Below are 12,638 nucleotides of genomic sequence, written 5' to 3'. Positions count from 1 at the left end.
CTCAGCCTTCCAAGTAACCAGAATTACAGGCATGTGCTACCACGCCCGGCTGATGTTTTGATTTATTGTAGAGATGAGGTCTCACTGCCCAGGCGGGTCTCAAACCCGCGGGCTCAGGCAATCCACTCACCTCAGCCTCCCAAAGGTGCGGGATTACAGGCTGAGCCACCGAGCCCGGCTAAAAAATAGCATATTTCAAAAGTAGTATCAGTAGAGTAGGAGAAGTGATTGAGTTAAAAAAAAATATTGACAGTCTTCACAAGGATAAATAGAGCTGCTACAAAGTAGCCCAGAGCATTCAAAGTATTTTATAACAAAAATTCTTTTATTGACAGATGAAAATCTCTTGCAACCACCAACAAATGGATCCTCAGCAATTTTCTTCTATAGGGCTTTCAGGAAAGAGAAAGAATCAGAAGATAAACCACAGATTATCAAGGCAATAATATAAAGTTAAAGAATTTCTGTCAAGGTACAGTTTATTGTTTTAAATAAATTCATTATGACCTGGACTCCAATATCTTGAAACTAAACTATCCTGTCTGAGTTAATTTATTCTTTGGATGCAGTCTACATTGTTTTCAGGGGCAGCCACTAAGTCATTACCAACATTGCTAATTTCATCTTTACCAACTTTTTAGACTATGTGTTTCTAATATATATTGATAATATGTATTGCATAGAGTAATTATGACAGATGCATATGACACTTTGTAGAAACTCAGTTTATCACAGAAGAAATTCATGATATTATGCAGTCAATAGAATCAATACTGCATACTAAATAAATTTATATGTGTAAATATATTTATATATACATACATACACATAAAAACACATATGTTGCTTGCTCTTTGTAGAGGCAAACATAAGGAATATTGGAGGCACTTTCAGGTCCAAACAGGATGAAAGTTAGGAAGGTGTTAAAAGCCTATGATGAGGACACTCTTCTAGAACTTGTCTTTAAAAATAAATCTGTCAGACACAGTGGCTCATGCCTGTAATCCCAGAGCTTTGGGAGACTGACACAAAAGGATCACTTATGTTTCAAGACCAACCTGAGAAACATAGTGAGATCTGTCTCCCTCCCCAAAAAATAAAATTAATTTTTTTTTAAAAGGGCCAGGCTGGGTAGCTCACTCCTGTAATCCCAGCACTGTGGGAGGTTAAGGCAAGAGGATTGTCTGAGCCCAGGAGTTTGAGATAAGCCTGGGCAACTTGGCAAGACCTCATCATGACAGTAAAAAACAGCATATTTCAAAAGTTGTATCAGTAGAATAGAAGAAGTGATTGAGTTAAAAAAAAATATTGACAGTCTTCACAAGGATAAATAGAGCTGCTACAAAGTAGCCCAGAACATCCAAAGTATTTTATAACAAGAATTCTTTTATTGACACGTGAAAATCTCTTAGTAACCACCAACAAATGGTTTCTCAGCAATTTTCTTCTATAGGGCTTTCAGGAAAAAGAAAGAATCAGAAGAAAAACCACAGATTATCAAGGTAATAATATAAAGTTAAATAATTAGCTGGGCATGGTGGCGCTTGCCTGTACTTCCAGATACTTGGAAGGCTGAAGTGGAAGAATTGCCTGAGCCCAGAAGACTGAAGCTGTGGTAGCCATGAGTGTGTGACTGCACTCCAGCCTGCACAACAGAGTGAGATTTCGACAAGGATGGATGGAAGAAATGAAGGAAGGAGGGAGGGAGGGAGGGAAGGAGGGAAGGAAGGAAAGAAGGAAGGAGGGAAGGAAGGAAGGAAGGAAAGAAGGAAGGAAGGAAGGAAGGAAGGAAGGAAGGAAGGAAGGGATGAAAAGTGTGGACTCACTCCAGGCCCCACTCCCCTAAGGACCTGCTTCCAACTTCCTGCCTGGGTCTCCATGAGTCCTCACAACTACAAGATGGACAAGGAAGCAAGAAGGATAATACCACCACAGAGGTGGAGAAGGTGCCCAAGCATTCATGGGAGAAGAAGACCTTGAAGCTCTGATAACTCATTCCCAGATACTAGAGGCTCGAAAGATTCAGACTGTAGAAACATAATGTTCCTCACCTTCACCAAGGTTAAATGTATCCTTATGGGCTCATCCTGAGACTGATGAATTGATCCGGGACTAAAGTCAAAATTCTCAATCCCTCTCCAAGGCTCTGTATAGTGGCCTCAAGGTGACAGACATCTATGTGTTTTTGCAGGGGAGCTTGCTTCTCCTGGTGGACAGCAGTTCTACCACTACAAGAATCTCTGGCTCCTGCATGTGGCCATCAAGACCTGGGAGCAATCAACAGTGGCTCCTTGATTGAACATGGTGGCTTCCAGCACTTTGGGAGGTGGAGGTGAAAGGATTGCCTGAACCCAGGGTTCAAGACTAGCCTGGGCCAACTTGGTGAGACCTTTTCTCTACAATAAATCAAAAAATTATCAAGGCATGTTGTGTGCTCTTATAGTTCTAGCTACTTGGAAGGAGTGCCTGAGTCCTGCTAGTCAAGGAGGTGGAGAGCATGGGTGACAAAATGAGACTGCGACTCAAAACAAACAAACAAACAACAACAACAAAAACAGTGACTCCTTTAGGTCAGAGATGGTAGCCTGGAAGATACAGCTTCATAAGAGTATTGGGTTTAAACTGGTTACTCAATTCTAGGGTGGCATTTTACAATTGTCTCAAAATCTATTAAGAATACATTTCTAAAGCCTTGGATTAATATTTGTGCACCTACTGAGATTTAAATAATCACATAAACTTAAGTTAATCTAAGTTCTCTGCTTACTGTAGCTTTTGTTTCCCAAATATATTATGTATTAGATATACAGTATAACAAATAATTAAATATAGAAATATATATAATATATATTGATTATAAATATATATAAGATGTATTTTATATATTTTTTAACAAAGAATTAGGAATTCCTAGAACTATATAGTAAGGTGTTGACAAAAATATAACCAAATAGATCATATTTTATTGAACATAAATGACCATATTTTCATGTTAGTTTCTACATGTTCACTTGTAATAAATATATTTAGACTCATTTTTCCCCCAATAACTCAAGCTTAAGTAGGTAGATTCTTCCTGTCACTAACTTCAAACGAGGAAGATTAGAACAGAGAGTTTTTACTAGTGCGTCTACACAAAGGAGTAGTAAGCAGACAACAAGGAAACAAGGAAAGTCTCCAAATATACTAAGTAAAAGAAAGAATGTCTCCAAAATAAAATACATGAAAAAAATCAAAGTGCAGAACAGTGTGAACAGCTGCCTTTCCTGTAATGTCATGAAAATTGAATAAGTTGTTTCTAAAATGTATTTGGAAATGCAAATGGTCAAGATAGTCAAGGCAATCTCAAATTAGAACAAAACTAAAATAATAATGATATCATGACCTATTATAAAGCTAAAATAACTAAGAGCAATATTACTAGCACAAAGGTGGATACATAGGTAAAAAAGAGAGTGTCCAGAAGTAGACACACACATATGCAGTCACAGGATTCATGACAATAGTGTCACTCCAGGGCAATGAGGAAAGAATGGCTGTTTCAATAAATGGGGCTGAGTTAATACTTATATGGGGTGGGGGGGATTCCTCCCATTAGACTGAAAAAACTAAGTGTGAAAGGGAAAACAGGGCAAAGATGTTGGGAGAAAACATAAGAGAACACCTTCATGTCCCTAAGGTACGAAAATAGTTCTTAAAAGAACACAAAGACTAGCTGTAAAGGGGGAAAAAATGGATAAATTGAGCCCTATTAAGGTTCATCCCTGGGTCCTTTTGACTTCTTATTTTATTGAGAAACCTCTATTTCTCAAAAAAAAAAACAACAAAAAAACCGTTCAGGATGAGAAAAGGCCAGCCACAGAACGGAAGAAATGATATGCAATTAATATATCCAACATAGGTCCTGCATGCCAAAAATGTAAAGAACTCATATAAATTAGTAAGAAAAAGATTCAATACAATGGGAAATGAGTAAAGAATTTTCTTTTTGTGAATGATAGACACTTCTCAAAAGCTGTTATGCAAATAGTCAGTAAACATACAAAAGAATGCTCAATTAATTAGTTATCACGGAAATGCAAAGTATAACCCCAATGTGATACACCACTACACAAGTACTAGAGTTGGTATAATTAAAAAGACATTAAGTATCAAATGTTGGGGAGAATGCGTAACAAATAAAATTTTGATATTAATACTTTACTGATAAGAGTATAAATTGATATAATCACTTTGAAAAGTTGTTTAGCTTTCCTATAATCTAGCAAATCCACTCCTGAATATTCACTCAGCAGAAATGTTTACATTTGTCCTCCAAATTACAAGTCTAAGAATGTCAAAATGGATACCATAAATTATAGAATAGATAAAAAATTATTTTATATTCACATAAAGGTATACTATAAACCAATGAAAATGAATGAACTGTTGCTATATACACTGCATGAATGATTCTTACAAATAATATTCAGCCAAAGGAACTAGCTAGAAACATATACTGATGACTCCATTCACTGAGAGTTTAAACACTGGTATACTAATGCTTGGTGTTAGAAGTCAAAAGTGGTTATCCTAAAAGGGCAAGAATGAGGGAGGTGGGACGAGCAAGAGGTAAAGAGAGGGTCTTCCGGGTTCTGCTAATATTTCTTAATCTGCTCTCATAGATCTATTCATTTTGCAAAAATCCACTGAGTTATACACTTAGGATGTGGCCACTTCTCTATATGCATTTTATATGTCAATTTAAAACTTTCACAAGAAAAATAAGTTAACATAGAAACCAAATCGAAGGTGCCTTTATTGATTAAGGATGGGTCAATGGGAACATCAGAAAGGATAAAGTCAGCAACTTATTAAAACACATCAAATACATAAACATCCAGGAATTTATCACCAAAATAGAAAAAAAAAGGATTGGTTACCTTTGGAGATAGTTAAGGCACCAACTCATTATTGACAAAACTGGTAAAATAAAGATAAATAATCAAGCATTATCCTGCAATTCTTGTATGAATCCTATTTCAGGCTAATCAAATAGTGTGAGAATATTCTCCTTAGTTGAAGAATTCCAAATAATAAATGCAAAAGAATAACAGAACTTGAAAGTCACCATTTTTCAACCTTTAATAAAATAATGGTGTGTGTCTGCAGATACAGTACGAAGCACACATTATTCCCTAAATGAACCTAAAAAAATCTGGTCTCTAACGCTAAATGTCAGTTTATAGGAAATAGAGGGACTAGAACACATTAATGAATCCCAAGGGTGTAATCAGCCCTATTCAGCATGTGGAAAATTTACAGGACAAATGACCTAATTTCTTTAAAAACAAAAATTTTGAAATGCCATAGGAAAAAAGGTAAGAGGCCTGACTACTACCGATTGAAACTAAAGAACTATCAACCATGTCAATTTGTAGATCTTGATTCAAATAAAACAATATTAAAAGATATGTTTAGATAATTCAGAAGCTTTAACATAGAATGGATATTAGATATTATTAAAATATTAGATGTCATTAAAATACTATTGTTAATATTTTGTAGCTATATTTTTAAAAAGTCATTTATCTGCTAGAGACATTGTTGAATTATTTACAAATGAAATTATATCATGCCTGGTATTTTTTGTTTTTTGTTTTTTAATGTGGGGTACAATTCAGGGTAAGGTATACAAGTGATCATTATGCAGGTACTCTTGTTGATGAAATGTTCCTTCACCCCGCTGTAGTTTCCCACTACAGTCAATCCCTTTCTTATAGTATGATAATTGTTTGTCGTTCTTTTTGTTTTTGTTTTTAAAAAGCTCCAGCAAAGGAAAGAGGTGGTAACATATGAAACAAAATTAGTCAACTGTTGATAATCATTGGTATTCTGTGATGTGTATACAATGGCTCACGTTTGAGCCACTTCTGAGCATGTTTGAAAAAAATTTCATACCCAAAGACTTACCCCATCCTTAGCTTTCACCAAGAGATCATAGGTGGTTGGATCCCTTTCCCTGTCGATGTCTTGAGAAATACAGATTCGACCATCATGAGGGTCGATCCGGAACGCTCTAGGTGCTTCATAGCTTTGGAATCCATCATAAAGAGAGTACTCGACAAAGCCATAGAGTCCTGCATCTGCATCAGAGGCTTTTACCTATGAGACAGGAGAGCAATCAGTGAGAAAATAGAAATGCAAGCGTTACTTCTCAGTCAGTCATGACTTATAACAATGATTTGCACAACCAAATAACCCCCATAGCTATCCTCATAACATGGGCTTTGGTTTTACATCTCTGTCATCTCTTACCTTCTGTGACAACTCCCTGAGTTCTCCTTTTCAATCTCCTTTGTTTCCTCTCATGCTTTCAAGTGATCTCTGAGGTCCTTAGGGCTCAACCCTGGGTTCTTTTGCCTTTTTATTTTATTCATATACCTAAGAGATCGCTTTCAATCTCAAAGATTTAAAAACACCATGTGAGATGGAAAGCCCTCTGTTAAACCTGAACTGTCTTGGTGTGTAGAAAAAACAATGTGTTATTTAAAATCCCAGGAGAGCTGGGTTTGGTGGCTCAGCCTGTAATCCCACGCCTTTGGGAGGTTGAGGTGAGTGGATTGCCTGAGCCCGTGGGTTCGTGACCCGCCTCGGCAACTTAGCGAGACCTCATCTCTACAATAAATCAAAAATTAGCCGGGCGTGGTAGCGCGCACCTGTAGTTCCAGCTACTTGGAAGGCTGAGGCGGAAGGATCGCTGGAGCCCAGCAGGTCAAGGCTGTGGTGGCCGGGAGCAGCCACGGCACTCCAGTCTGGGCGACAGAGTGAGACTCCAACTCAAAGATAAATAAATAAATAAATAAAATAAAATAAAAATAAAATCCCAGGAGATTGTAGTGTCAAAATTCCTCTCTGGAAGAGATGAGTAGTTTGTGAAAAAAAGATAAGCTTCAGGGAAAGGCTTAGAAAGTATAGGAATGAGAGAAAAAACTAAACTCCCTTTATCAGGAAAACAAGAATTTAGAGCCCAGCAGCGCAGTGACTCAAGCCTGTAATTCCAGCACTTTGAGAGGCTGAGGTGGGGGAGGATTGCTTGAGGCCAGGAGTTCAAGACCAGCCTGTGTGACATAGTGAGACCCTATCTCTATAAAAAACACAAAAGTTTGAGCAGTGAGGTGGTGTGCACCAGTAGTCCTAGCTACTTGGGAGGTTGAGGAGGGAGGATCCCCTGAGCCCAAAAGTTCAAGGCTGCAGTGAGCTGCTATGATTATTGCACTCCAGCCTGAGCTACAGAGTGAGATCCTGTCTTTTAAAACACACACACACACACACACACACACACACACATACACAATCAAAATAACATCCATAGGGTTAAGGATTTGACAAATCTCTTGATTCTCTCTCATATATAGGCCTTCAAGTGATGGACTTGATGTGTGTGACCTGCCTCTGTGAGAGCCTCAGGGGAAGGACAAACAAAAAAGTCAGTAAATGGTACCATTACTAGAAATCCAGTCCCAGTAACAGAATTCACTCTGGAGTGTAAGAGCTGAGTCTCCCAGGTCAGCTTTCCTGCTGGGAGTAAAGCATCAGTCAGGGCCCTGCAAGGTCATACAGTATTCAGTTTGCTGGTGCCTGCAGGCGCATGAAGAATGAAATTCAGCCCATGCTCTACTTATCAAAACAATCACAAACACTGACATGCCCAGAAGAAAGGGCGTCTTTTCCTTTGCCTGTGAGTACCAAGTACATAGCAGCAGTCCTGTGCCCGGTAGCAAAGATGAAGTAGAATTATGAACGCATTTGACTTATTTATAGGAAATGTGGGAGTGCATATACGGTGAGAAACACAACAGGCTCTATAACACTCAAAAATTCTTGAGCTCATAGGCTCATTGTAAGCCTGTAATTTATAACTCAATTAATATTAACAAGTATCTACATAGTACTTACAATAAAAGAAGCTTTTTAAGAGAAGAAGAAAGGAAGGAAGGGAGGGAGGAAGAAAGGAGGGAGAGAGGGAGGAAGACAGGGAGGGAGGGGAAGAATTATATGCTACAGAACAGGTAATCTTCTAAGAGCTTAACATATTTTACACACTTGCAATCTATAGGTACTACTATTCATTTTATACATCAGAAAACTTAGGCTTAAAGAGTTTATGTAACTTGCCAAAGATCCCACAGCTAATGTGTCAACACTGGAATTCATATCCAGGCAGTTGGCAGCAGAGGGAAGGTTCTTAATCCCCATCATCTATGTACTGCCTCTTAAATCAGAAGCCTTGCCATTCCATCCTTTATCTGCTGAAAAAACACGCCCCAAATTCCTGATCTTCCTCCAGGGCATAATGTGCCAGATCACGTGGGGCACCACTCCAAGTAACCGTTTACCTCCTATGTATGTGGCTTTCTTACCATCATATCGTCCACATGAAGAAAGTCAGCAGGTGGTGATTCCTGTGCTTTCCAGTCTTAGACCAACCTTCTATTCTACATGATCAAATTCCAACTAGTTTCCAGAAAGCAGACATATAGATAAAGTGAGACAATTGGAAACAAGTAGATCAATACAGAAAGCCCACCCTCCAACTTATAGATGTCGCAAAAAAGAGAATAGAAAATAGAGAGAGAGAAAAAAAGGAGTAGCTGTTTTTTTTTGGCTCACAAGGACACATATTGGCAAGGCCCCAAAGTCACTATAATTGGGGAGGAAAGAGATGGAAGAGGTGTTCTGGCTTTTACTTCCTCAGCTAAGACTAAGGGCTAAGACTGGAGAATACAGGCTAGTGTACTAGTTGCCTTTTTTCATGCTGCTGATATTATGGTATGAAAGCCAGCAGCTAAGCTCCACTCACATTTTCCTGGACAGAACAAGTTTTGTGTCCCCAATTTAACTGCAAGGGATTCTGGGAAAGGAAGTGGATCATAAGAATATGTTGTGAATACAAATTGTCTCTGCCATATATGCCATTCAGTCTATAATATATGAATATGAAGACAAGTTTATAAGACTATATAGGTGTCCAAACTACTCCTAGATGTAGTGAAATTTAAATGAGTGGATATTTATGCCAAGAAATGGCTCCCCAATGCCATTTTAAACTAAAACAGGTTTAGTTTTGGAGAATAACTCTGGCAGTCCTGCATTTTTCTATAAGGGTTTTTTTTGGAGGGAAGCAAAACAAAAGGCAATTTTGTCACCTACTTTACTAGTGCTCCTATTATACTCACTTAACTCTAGATTGGGGAGGAAAAAGAATAGACTTTTCCTCAATACAATGCACATGCAGGAGCTACACCTTAATTATAGTGCTTCCCAATGGGATTCCATTGGCTTCATTGAGAACAATTAAAGTTCTTAATAAGCCTGCCCTCTCATCTCATTCTATTTTTAACATATAACTAGAATGTGACTTTTGAAGCTATTTGTGTCACCTAGCTCAGTGGTTCTCAATCAGGAACAAGTTTGCCCCCCAAAAGACATTTGGCAATGCCTAGAGACATTTTTGGCTATTGAAACTGGGAAAGAGGTTCTAGTAAGTTGAAGTAAGAGATGCTGCTAAACTCCCCACCAAGTACAGGAAAAAGTTCTACAATGAAGAATTATCTGGCCCAAATTGTCAGTAGTGCCTAGGCTAAGAACCCCTGGGCCCGATGAAACTCTTACCAATTGGCAGTATTATTTTCCCTCTTTAATTGTCTATTGTTTTCAACTGATGATACAGCCTTTTAAATTTATCTTCATTCTTATCTCTCTCATATTCTTTGGCAAAATGATTCATCCTGTGAAGCCCGCTAACATATTTGTGAGATATTCTTCTCATCGGATGTACTGAAGTAGGAAATCCACAAATTTCCTCATGACAAAGACTAAACTCCAAATATATTTGGTCTACTTCTTTCTGACAGCTGTTAAGAATTTAGTAGCCTCAAGTTCCCAGCAACACCAAATATATCTTCTAAAACCATATGGTATTCTCAATAGCTTGGGCTTGATTGGAAGACGCATACAATGAACTTTAAATTCTAAAATTTATGCTCAGCCTTTAATAGCATATATTAACAAGTGATTCCGCTTATATAAAACAAGTTTCCTCATTTCCACTTTCAAGACCTTTTTCTCATCTGGACTTTTGGCACAGTAAAATGTAAGAAGTCAAAAGTGGGATTTTGTACTGATCTCAATTTATGTTAGCAGTTCATATTCTGGGTTTCAGAATCATAAAATAAGAATGCATTTCTTCCTGTTTTTACCAAAGTCCCTAAAAACAAAGGCTATTATTCCCTAACAACATATTCCCCCTACTAATATTGGGTCTTGAATGCCTAGAATGAATTTGGTATCTTTATGAGATTTATATTTTCCAATATAAATTGACTGACACATAAAATTTAGACAATATGAATAATAGAAAGTGGAAAAGACTTTATCAAAGCTTTGAGAGGAAATCTTGATTAGTAAATATGCTCAGAGGCCCCTTCTCCAGAGAGAGTTCTTTAAATCAAAGCAGGAAGCACCTGGCCAAACTCTATTATCACAATCTGGTGGTGCTGATAGGTATTGAGAGGAGTTCTCAGAGGATTTTATTTCTGCATCTATTCATAAGCCACATTACAGCCTCTCAGTGCCACCCCTGTGCTTCTCATCTCGATCTCAGTTTACCTGTTTTAGACAGAGACGTTTCCGATGACTCTTAATTTAAACTTATTCATACTCAGAATTGACCTCCTTGAATCTGATATTTCACAAGTTTCATGGAGACATCATAAAAATGCAAAATATCAATATGATACTAAGTTCTCTCTGATTCCATTATTGGTTTTCTGAGAAAGGATTTTTATCACTTCTCTCATATTAATTAATCCGTTTCCTCCAGGTAAGGATTCCTCCTGATAAATGTGTCACAGACACAGGAGACAAATTGCAAACACTGGCCCTTTGAAGGTAGGTTTCCACATTTCTTGGGTGTTCTACAAATAGAAAGGATCTGCTTGCATTCCCCTCATCAGAATAGCCACCTTCTAGGTGGGAAGCATTCCTCCCTCTTCAACATCACCAGTCAGTCTTGTGGCAGGTCACCTGCCCAGCCATTCATACCTATTAGCTAGGCCCAAGCCAAAAAGGTATGGGGTGACACTGTAGGCCACATTTCCTCTATCTACTCCTAAGCATCCTAAGCAATCACATACTTAGTAAACTTTAAAAAAAAATTAAAAAGAAAGAAAATCCTCAGCGTTCAATACACATTTTTTTCATACTACAATTTCCAATATTTCTATCATTAGCCTATGACTTTTTTTTAAAGAAACAAAGCTTAGCCGGGCTCGGTGGCTCAGCCTGTAATCCCGTGCCTTTGGGAGGCTGAGGTGAGCGGATTGCCTGAGCCCGCGGGTTTGAGACCCGCCCGGGCAGGCGAAACCTCATCTCTACAATAAAATCAAAAAAGAAGCCGGGCGTGGTAGCGCGCGCCTGTAGTTCCAGCTACTTGGAAGGCTGAGGTGGAAGGATCGCTGAAGCCCAGCAGGTCGAGGCTACGGTGGCCGGGAGCGGCCACTGCACTCCAGTCTGGGCAACACAGTGAGACTCCAACTCAAAAAAAAAAAAGAAAGAAACAAAGCTAGCCAGGCACAGTGACTCACGCCTGTAATCACAGCTCTTTGGAAAGTGGGGATGAGAGGATTGCCTGAGCCCAGGGGTTCTAGACCAGCCTGGGAAACTTGGTGAGACCTCATCTCTACAATAAATCAAAAAATTAGCCAGCAGTGGTGGTGCATGCTTATAGTTCCAGACACTTGGAAGGCTGAGGTGGAAGGATCGCCTGAGTCTAGCAAGTCGAGGCTGCAGTGGCCGTGAGCAGCGTGCCACTACACTCCAGCCTGGGTGACAGTGAGACTCTGACTCAAAAAAAAAAAGAAAAAGAAAAACAAACAAAGCTATTGACAAAACACACACATAGAACTTTAAATAGGAGAGAAAAATAAATAAATCACGAAACAACATTTTAAATTTGAAGCACTTGGCCAACCACTGATCCTGCAGCAAAAACAGAATCATAATATTTGAGTGGAAGTTAGATTCAACATTGAAGACAACATGGATTTAAGGTGAACACTTCTAGCAAGTTCACTGAGTACCCAAGTGCAATGATCAGTGATGGGTCCTTCTTTTCTGAATCATCTAGAGGCCTTTACACAGCTATCAGCTCCTCCTTACTGAAACATGCCTCTCACCAGCACCACACTCTGCCTCCTCTCCTTGTCCTCCCCTTCATCTACCTCCCTTCAGCTTCCTTCACTGACTCCATGCTCTCTTTGTGGCCTCCACACACCATAGCACCTCAGAGCTCAATCTTGGGTGCTCCTCTCTTCAATCCATGCTGATTGCCTGTAGGGGGTTGAATGGTGGCCCCCAAAATGTATGTCTATGTCCTAAGCCCTAAAACCTGTGAATATTACCTTATGTGATAAGAGTGACAATGACCTTATGTGGCAAAACACATGACTAAATGAAGAATTTTGAGAGGAAAAGCTTGTCCTAGATTATCTAGGTGGGCCCCAAATCCAACAAAAAGTGTCTTCATTAGAAAAGCAGAGGGAGATCTGACAGAAAAGGAGGCGGCGATGTGACCACAGAGACAGAGATGGAGGTGA

General features: G+C 38.9%; 1 protein-coding gene across 1 annotated transcript in view; it reads right to left on the bottom strand.

The window, feature by feature from the left end:
- The window catches only part of DCHS2 (dachsous cadherin-related 2), a gene marked incomplete at its 5' end in the record, with an annotated part of 154,196 nt that extends 141,841 nt beyond the window's left edge, over positions 1–12,355 (bottom strand). The window contains 3 exon segments of the mRNA XM_008065606.2: positions 2,052–2,087; positions 5,953–6,146; positions 12,271–12,355. Of these exon segments, the coding sequence (XP_008063797.1) occupies positions 2,052–2,087; positions 5,953–6,146; positions 12,271–12,355 (315 nt within the window).
- Between the last annotated feature and the right edge of the window lie 283 nt (positions 12,356–12,638).

Source organism: Carlito syrichta, unplaced genomic scaffold, assembly GCF_000164805.1.
Source record: "Carlito syrichta isolate Samal-C Ts95f unplaced genomic scaffold, Tarsius_syrichta-2.0.1 Scaffold308685, whole genome shotgun sequence".
Taxonomy (NCBI): Eukaryota; Metazoa; Chordata; class Mammalia; order Primates; family Tarsiidae; genus Carlito; species Carlito syrichta.
This window is presented reverse-complemented; position numbering and strand designations above follow the sequence as displayed.